The sequence below is a fragment of the Antennarius striatus genome, chromosome 21, assembly GCF_040054535.1.
Source record: "Antennarius striatus isolate MH-2024 chromosome 21, ASM4005453v1, whole genome shotgun sequence".
Classification (NCBI taxonomy): domain Eukaryota; kingdom Metazoa; phylum Chordata; class Actinopteri; order Lophiiformes; family Antennariidae; genus Antennarius; species Antennarius striatus.
In genome coordinates, this window is record NC_090796.1 from 12521773 (window position 1) to 12531426 (window position 9654).

At 42.1% G+C, this 9654-nt stretch overlaps 1 protein-coding gene across 1 annotated transcript; it reads right to left on the reverse strand.

Moving 5' to 3' along the window:
• Positions 1-196: 196 nt before the first annotated feature.
• Positions 197-6152, reverse strand: LOC137588554 (very long chain fatty acid elongase 6-like). The gene is made up of 4 exons (XM_068305693.1): positions 5967-6152; positions 3862-3993; positions 3469-3620; positions 197-2553 (listed from the first exon to the last, which is right to left on the reverse strand). Exons 1-4 carry the CDS (start codon positions 6050-6052, stop codon positions 2123-2125), a joined length of 801 nt encoding a protein of 266 aa, XP_068161794.1. The 5' UTR covers positions 6053-6152; the 3' UTR covers positions 197-2122.
• Positions 6153-9654: the final 3502 nt, after the last annotated feature.

The following is a 9654-nucleotide window of genomic DNA, read 5'->3' on the forward strand; positions in this document are numbered from 1 at the left end:
AAAACCAACAAAACAAAAAAACAAAACAAAAAAAAAGAACCTCCAGGCGTAGGACAGGTATGCAGAGATTAAACAGTTTTCCTCACATAAATTTGTTGAAAAAAAAAAAAATTAGTGGTTTCAAACCCAAGAAAGGTCAGAATCTCCAAGCCCCCCCCCCCCCCCCCCCAAGATAAATATGAAAGTTCTACAGACAATTAACAATTTTCATGACTTTTCTCCAATTTGTTTTTACCCATCCAAGGAGGTTATGTTTATCTGTTAACACATTTATCAGTTATAGCACACATCAAACGGTTTTGATTGGAGTAGCTGCTGTTCACTTTGACGAATCCTCGAAAGGTCCTGAAGAAAACCGGCTTGACTGAAATATCTTTTTTCTTTTTTTTTCTTCTGTTGAATCAAAACTGACAATAAGGCCAAAGTGATTCCACATTCATGCATATGGTGACAGGAGATTTTAGTGGACTTTGTCTAGCTTTGATGACTCATTTTATACTGATTCATAACTGCTTATCTTATCTTCCGGTGATACATTTCTGTCATTTTCTTTGAGGCTGACATGAGGCATGGAGGTGCGTCGGGTGTGTCTTTATCTCTACATTGTGATGTGGGAGCCCAAGTCATGCTTACAGTATTTTTTTTTTTTTGTCTTCCTGCACACACAGTTTACATAAAGTGTCCTTCTGGGGGCTTGTTTTTGTACCTGTTATGGCAACAAAAGTGATCCAAAACGTAGTGAAATCACCACAACATGCAGTTTCAGCAAAATACCTTAACATAATTAGCAGTACATGTTTCACAGGGGAACAAAAATAAGGTTAAAGGACAAACCTCTTATTAGAAGTAAGGGAAAACACCCATCTTTGCCCCTTCTATGCTTTTCTTATCCTCAGGTTCAGACACAGAGTGTGAACTTCTGACTTTTCAGTCAGTGTCAGCCACGATAAGCGATTATTGGTTATCATTATCAGCTGATAAGAATCCATACCATGCACACCTAATTGCTTCTATGGATATATATGGTGCAACGGCGCAAACGTGTTACAGCACTGACAGGCCATTGACTGAAAGACTTCAGCTCCACACCTTACACAAGGCATTTCCCATGAACAATGTGCTCATAGCTCAGATCTTATCTCACCACGTGCCACAGACACAAACACAATTCACCCTCAGTTTTTCCTCTTTATAAAGAAGAACTAATAAACCTAACATTCAAATTGTCTGTATCCACAAACGGCTTTGCAAAAAATGTGGTTCCTGACATGACAACACAAAATGTTTAGCTTAGCATGAAAGATACGATCAGGGGAATCAGCTAGCTGAAAATGCAACACATGTGAAACTCCTAAAGTGGTATTTTAGTGTTATGCACACAAAAACACTTTAAAAAGACAAATTGTAGATTTTGGTTGTGCCGGAACTAATGATTCCTTAGTCTTGTTGAACTAGGCGTGAGTTTCATTGCAAACTATGTTCTGTAGGCTTTTTTTTTGTTTGTTTTAATGCAAACATTACTTGATGAGTACATCAACATTAAAATGTCGACATGCAACGAGGACACGACAGCTAACTAAACAAGTAACACAACCTGATTTGTGACTGATTTACGAAAAAAACGCCAAAAGGCAGGATTTCTTTAACCTGCTGCTGGAGAATTTAAAAAATTGGGAGAGGAAACAAGCCCGAATGAATCGAATCTGGAATGAGTGGGACGAATAAGGGTACGTCAACATCCGCGTAATGGCTATATATATCAATGATTTAGTCATTTTTAACCTACTGATAAAAATAGTCATTTAGTGTATGTCAATATACCGGTCAAAAGTCAAATAACGAAGGCCATAATTTAAAAAAGTGAGTATTGTTAGCCAGATATATTTATCCTCTATCATTTTCTCCTCTACCATAAAATCACAAGAGCATGAACCTCGTTCATACCCTCTAATCCATAAATTAATTACCATTCTGAGCTACAGATGGCTTTCTGAAGTCACGTGAAACAAAAAAAGAGCAGGACCGAGTACGCAGTGAACTCTTTGTGACACATTCAGGGTCCCTCATCAGTGTTGGTCATTTCTACTTATGGCACACGTCAGCAGAGCGCGCTGCAGACGCGCTACTCTGCCTTGGAGCCTTTGTGCCCTGATGGGCGTTTGAGGTAGCTGTCATAGAAGAACAAGGCAAAAAGGATCAGGTAGCTGAGGTACATGACGGAGCCCCACGCCACGTTGTCCACGTTGGACGGACAACGCACCTCGTGCATCCAGTGGAACACCAGTCCCAGGACGGCCAGGCCCATCACCATCTGCAGGATCTGGGAGGCCGTGATGATCATGGCGCAGGGACGCGGCACCTTGAGGCCGGCCGCCCGGGCGGCGTAGTACGTGTACATGAGAGAGTGGACGACGTAGTTCATGGTCATAAACCAGCCGCCGCCCGCCACCTGGTCCTTGTAGGAGTACCAGGAGTACAGCAGGACGGTGATGTGGTGGTACCAGTGCAGGAAGATGAGGCGCTGCTTCCGAAGGATGATGAAGATCGTGTCACCTGAGAGAGAGACGGGATGACGGCGTCATTCACGTGTCTGCATGTGTGTGTCGTTTGCTTCCTCTCTGATCGCTTCACTCTCACCTACACTTACTCTTGTGTTGGTATTGTTACAGAATCTGTATTTATCAGTGAGTCAGTGAAGGTTCATCTCATTACGCAATAGTTCATGTTACGCTATCACTACACGTGCCAGCACTATGACAGACCGGTGACTTGTCACCTAGTCCTATGCAGGATAACCCCCCACCCCCACCCCTGTGATCCTGCATGATCCTGGATGGGTGTTATTAACAGCCCAGCCAATATGGAACGGAGATCTTCTTCCTGCAGCTGAGAAATTGCCGTATCCATCAAGTGCAAATAGAATTTTCTTGCCACCTCAGCATCTGCCTCCGTTCCCCAATACAATCTGGTCCGTGCGTCCGACATAGAGCATTAAGAGACTCGATTAGCCTGCAGACAGAGAGGCAGCAGCAGCAGCTACAGAAGCAGGAACTGTCTGCTAATGAGTTTACTGCGAGGTTTGAGTGCTTCAAGGAATAAACTGCACGAGTCCTTCGGCGTTTAAGGTTTGTGTCACGGTGTTGAAATTACCTAGGTCTGACAGAACAGCACGAATAATTTTTTGGCAAGGATGTCAGGTGACATTCCTCAGGTCTTTGTCTCATCTAAACATTCCATTTTGTTCTTTACATACATTTTATTACACCTCAGGGACTTCAATCTAATCTTTTATGTTAAATGAGGCTACCTTTTGTTCAAAAGTGACATTTTTAGACCTAATCTTTCCCTATAATAAAAGTTTGAACATAATTTGACTGTTTCCAGTTCAAAAGATGACATTTAGGGCTCCTTAAGGAGGAGCGAAAGTCCTTAACTTATCAGCTTTTCATGAGAAGACGGAAGTTTTACCCAGCTCGGGAGCCTTGCTAAGTACGAAGGCGTAGGCCCAGAATTTGGAGATGGGGGCTCGGTAGAAGCTGATGTCACACACCGACTCTCTGAAGCCGCTGTTTGTGAGGACGTGCAGCATGTAGACTCCAGTCCTCATCGCGCCGATGATGCTGCAGATACAAAATGCTAACATGTTAGCAAACAGCCTAAGATACAAAATGTAAAATGCACACTGCAGAGGAAATGAAGGAAACATGACAGTCGACCCCACACACACTCCTCACTCTAACTTTTCTTCTACCATGTGGCGAGAGGCACCACAGTCGGATTGTGCATTGGCTTCCTCCTCCAATCCGTCTGAAGCAGCACCCTCGGTATCGGCGAACAGTTTCAACCCCGACTTCGACTCACCTGAAGACGGCCAGGCTGAGCGACCACAGCACCAACGGACGCCGCAAGTTCAGCTTCGGTCTCTGCCTCATGAAGTGCTGACCGCCGAACACGAGCGCAGCGTACAGGCCACAGAACATGAACGACTTGCTCCTGGAGGGAACAGACAGCAGTACATGAATTACCACTGCAGTGAATCATAGAACAGAAACACCTGTCAGTGTTACTCAGAAAAAACACAACACATCCTCCATTAAATCAATGACAGATTTTATTACATTTTATTCCAGTTCAATGACAAAAAAAACAACAAAAAAACAGGAGCACGATCAAATCTGCGACACACTCCTACAGGAGATGAACTTTGACTTCTGTCAGGTTCCAAATAGAGGACGACAGAGACTTCCTTTTAGTATCACCTTGGTTACGCCCTGAAACACTTGCTGATTACAAAACGGTTCTGTAAAGACATAAAACAATTAAGGCGATCACGCCATAGGTTTTTGTTGGTGGTGTTGTTGATGTTCTATTAATAGCCGTGATACATGGATATCCTTCATCATTGTGTCGTATCATGAAGACTTTGACTGACTGAGCTAAAGATGCCACCGTGTGGCTTTCAGCAAATTTAGGATTAATTTCATGATCACTGGCAGCAAGGTTTTGATTGAAAAATAAAGCTCTAATGATCTCCATTCACAATGAAGGCGTTATTTAATAACTAGTAGCTATATAAACCATAACTTTCAGTCCTGATGTTAGTCTCACCCTCATCCTCTTTTACAATCACAGCAGGGGATTAAGAGAGATTAGCGGTTGACATACTGACCACTTAGACTACCAGTTCTAGATGATGCCTCCATTTAAAGTGAGCTCTGCTCTGCCTGTTTCATTAAAAATCACTAATTCACTTTGAATTACAGACTGTGGCAGAAAACGATGACAGAAAAGACAAAAGAGCTCAGACATAATCAGCATGGATGGATGTGACAGGGTCTATGAAATGTGAAGTCGTTTATCTTTAATACGTATTATTTTTAATGTAGTCGCTTGGCGTGAGTGAGGTGGTGCGTGTTTCCAAGGTGGTTTGGGAATAAACCAGATGACTAATCCAGATTGACACATTTCATGTCAGGCAAAGCAGATGATGCTTTTGGTGCTTAACCCGGTGAATCCACGTTGGATTCGGATGCTGTAAACTTGTGTGAGGATAAAACGCTGAAGGGAACAAAAGTAGGAATGTTCTCCAGCATCTTACAACCTGCTTCTGTTAACACAATGCCCCTCTTTATCACATCACTGAACTTTGAGTTTGTGTCTGTGCTCAGCAGGATAAAGTACTCTCATGAGGACAGTAAGGAGGAAGAAGTGATATTTTGGGTTCTATGTTATAAGGTTCTAAGTGTTCCATCATCTTGAAATGTTTCCATGTAAATATGTAACATCGAGGGTGTGCAACAAATATCTGCTTAACAAAACCTCTTCATGGTATGCATGCAAAAAAACGGTGCATCCAAAGCACCTATAATAAAGGTTTATTATATAAACATCCCAAACTCCAGGCTGTTGTTCGCTTGTTTCAAAACCAGGCTTCATGTGGCGGCTCACTAACTGAACAGCTGTATTTGGTTTCAGTTCTGCAGATCTGAGGACAGAATGTTAAAAAATGTGGCCCTACTGGGTGTCCCAGTAGACGTCAATGAGGGATGGGGTCACTCCCTGTCCGCACAATAAAGAATCCGTTTATGCACTGATCCAACGCACAAAAGCGGAGGTGGTGAGGTGGGACATACCTGATGGGATTAACACGTGCAGATTACGTGATACTAGTATACTGATGAGTTATTGATGAAACGGAATATTGCTTTCACTTAAATTTTTAGTGATTAAGTTATTTTGTGCACCATGAAGGATTTATGTTAAATTAAAACGCAGGATTTCCCCGCTTTCTTCAGACACACCGGAGTTACGTAAGAACCCACACGACCCCCGTCAAGAACGTGGGACCCCGGGTCCGCCTAGCGAGAAGCGGCTGGGAGGTGCACCGTCCGCCCCGGGCTATCAGAGCACAAGAGGTTCGTCTTATTATCTGGCATTTTATTCAGGTAATAGTTTATAGGACATACCAGTTTTCCTGCATCCATTCCAGAGCTCGTCTTTCGTCGAAACGCCGCTCGAAATCGTACTCGGCAAGCTTGTAACTCTCGTTCATTTTTAATCAGCGTTGGTTCCGTTTAAAAAAAAAAAAAAACAGAAGCAGCCCTCCGGACGTCCGGATCAGTCTGAGTGCTGCTCGTCCGTCCGAACAGTCGCACCGGTCAACCGAGAGGAAAGGGAAAGATGTAATACTTCCTCACTGTCACTCACTTTAAGGACGTCCAGCAAGCTACAGTAACAACTAACTAGAAACAAAGCATTTCCGGATTTGACTTTCAAAATAAAATGTGTTAAGTTTACGAAAGGTTCTTGTTCTGACCGTAACGCGGCCTTTCTGCCTGGGTTTGCTCCAGGTATTTCAGATTCCACCCAGGCTTGGAAATAACAACTTGTGCTTCATTTAGATTACACTGCCAACTAGATAATAATTAAATCCAACATAACATTACTTTCAGGTTCTGCATCAATGCGCCCAGGGTGTGATCACAAGTAGGGTAAAACATATTCCACGGGCTTAAACTTCCAGTCAAACACAGCAGACACATAAAAATATTACAAAATATATGGACAGTAAACTAACCAAAATCATTCACACTCACACATAGAAGAAGCAATAAATTAATCAACAAACTGGAAGTCATTAAGTACATAATAACCTTTATTATGAAAATAAAATGACTCGTTTCCGGTGATTCGCGCTGTTTTTATTACTTTGACGCAGTGAGAGCGCGTCTTCTCTTCCTCGTGCACTGGCTACGCTCTGATGCAGGTGACTTGGACCGGGCTGGTTGATGAGACGGTAACTGAGAGTCATGATGCCATTAACAACAGAGGTTCTGTTCGGACTCCAGTTAATGACCGGTATCAGTAACACGGGGTCACTGGATGGATTTCTGCAATTCATTTCCTCAAGTGCTTCACATACATTATTCTTTGGTGGCTCTTTAGTTTTACTTTTACTTTGCTACAATTGAGGGATCCAATGACCTGGTCCACGGTTATTTAATTAGTTAATCAATAGTACAATCAGGATTGGGTTTTGCAAAGATCACTTGTTATAGTAAATGAAAGTATTAAATATTAGATTTATATTTTTATTCTTATATCTATCTTTTAGTGCCCCGTATCAATTAACACATTTTTTGAGTTATGGACTTCTAGTCGGAAAGGTCAGAATAAAATGGGAAATATGACATTTTTCACAACTTTCTGTCATTTCACGTCATAACATAAGCAAGAACATAATTTAGTTCATAATCGTTTCTCCTGTTTCTGTTTGATTAAAACGGTTTTTTTTTTCTTAACAACTTGACTCACCGTTGTAGGGATGTGTTCAACCACAGTTGTGCAATCTGTGGTTGGCAGCCAAATTATTACAAATTATCTATGACAAATGCTTTTTTATTGATTTACTTTGAAATCTGTGTCAAAGGGGAGAAAATCAAAAGGGGTGTGCAGTTGTATAACACTCCTGGTTGCAAAACTTATTTGTTACCTCACTGTTGTGATACAGCAGACACGCAATCAAGGGTCAAATGTCATTAACGCAAAGGTAACGCAGTCAAGTCTCAAGTTCAAGGCGTTGAAATGCTGGTTTCATGCTTAGCACAGTGTAAACAGATTCTGTCACAAGTGGAAATACTAACATCAAAATATGTTTCATGTGAAGTGAAAGTAGTCATTAGTGGCTCACTTTAGAAGAGCATCTATTATACAATTGCAATGTGGTTTCTCGTGCATTCAATCATTTTCTTGAGTACAATTTGTATTTTTTATTTTCATTGTAGAAATGAAATAGAAGAGTTACTGTGAACCTGGATCTGAAGAGGAGACAGAGAACCTCCAGCTACCGTAAGATTTTCGCGAAGATCACCCTGACCCTGCAGATGGCAGCCAAGAGCAGCGTGTGTGTGTGTGTGTGTGTGTGTGTGTGTGTGTGTGTGTGTGTGTGTGTGTGTGTGTGTGTGTGTGTGTGTGTGTGTGTGTGTGTGTATGTGTGTGTGTGTGTGTGTGTGTGTGTGTGTGTGTGTGTGTGTGAGCATATACAACAAATCTGATTCCAGTATATATTACTCAGTGGACACAATTATCTATCATAACTGTTTGCTGTTTACTGAAGCAGATGTCTACATTATCATTTTTATTATTATTTTTTTTCTATTGTTATTACAAAAATTGTTTTAGCAACAGATAAAACTTACATACCAAATAACAGATTTTTAATTCATTAATTTTTTTTAGCAGTGACAGTGCTATTTTTTCTGTGCTATCAGGAATAAGACTTTGAAATATATACCCACCCAATGATCCCAATGAACCTTTCTAATAGCCACACGTTTTCATGTATGTTGAAAAACCCTAGGAGTCTACTGCCAGAGTATAAATGCATAATGATATGCATAATTATTTTTACTACTGGATTTTCAAATGTGTGTCCTTATGAGGGATTCGAAATAAAATCATTGGGCTTCAGTAATCAGCAATAAAAATATCTTGAATATGGTGGGACTAAACTGTAATCTGGCAGACATTTTCAGGCTAATTGCGTGATGTCTTAAAATCTGAAACTTCTCCATTCAATGTCGTTTTCTCTGTGCACCCCTGTTACTCCTTCTTTCTGCGCTTGCGCACAAAATCTCACTTGAAAAGTTCACTTTCCCACATATTTGGAATGAAATAAACATATGCATTCTTAGCACGTTCATGTTTATATATAACATTAAAATAAATTAATTTGAAGATACATTTTAATCACTATCTTTTGATTTATTAATGAGGAACACGTGAGGGGGGGGGGCAACCTAAAGTCATGATTTGAAAAATACATCCACCACTGCTGATCAAATAACTTGGTTAAACCCGACTCACCTAAGGTCTGCCTGCAAGTTATAAAATGATGCTCACATGGATGGAGGGACTGGGCATGCCCAGCCGATGGGGAGGGAGAGGAGGCTGAGAGACGAAGAGGGTGAGAGAGAGGGGGGAGAGAGAGAGAGGGGGGAGAGTGGAAGAGTTTAGACGTCTGTGAGCTGAGGCGGACGGTGTTTAAGAAACCGACAAGAAGATCTGACACATTTTTATCACCTGACGTGAAACGGATCGTCCCCTTCTGTTCCCATCCAGCGACGCACACACTCCCCCTCTCCCTTCCACGGACGCACACACACTCTCTCACGCGCACACACTCGAGCTGGAGGATAAATGTGGACCGCAGTGTCTCATTTGCGGCATCTCATCGTCTCTGGCAGCGGGCAGACAAGCGCCGCCGCCGTTTATCCACAGATTACATCACAGATTCTGGTAAGAAAGCACCTTTTCTGTCATAATGCCGGATCTGTGTTAGTGGAGGAATCTTTGCGGTGTCGGTGTGCGGTGCTGCTGCCTCAGATGTATGCGGTAAAGTGCACAAGTAGACAAGTAAGTGCACTGCATCGCTGACACATCAAGTCGGACCTGTAGGATGCAGAGAAAGGTCATACACCTCGAAATCACGGTGTCATTGGCGCATCTGCTCCTTCCACTCACGGCCTGCACCGCTAAGTTTTGCCCTTGGCAGGAAAAGTTGGCAGCCTAGTGTTTTATCTATAAGTAGAGTGTGGACGTGAGAAGAATATAGACCAGCATGTCGCACCTGAACACAGGAGACACATAGGTGAA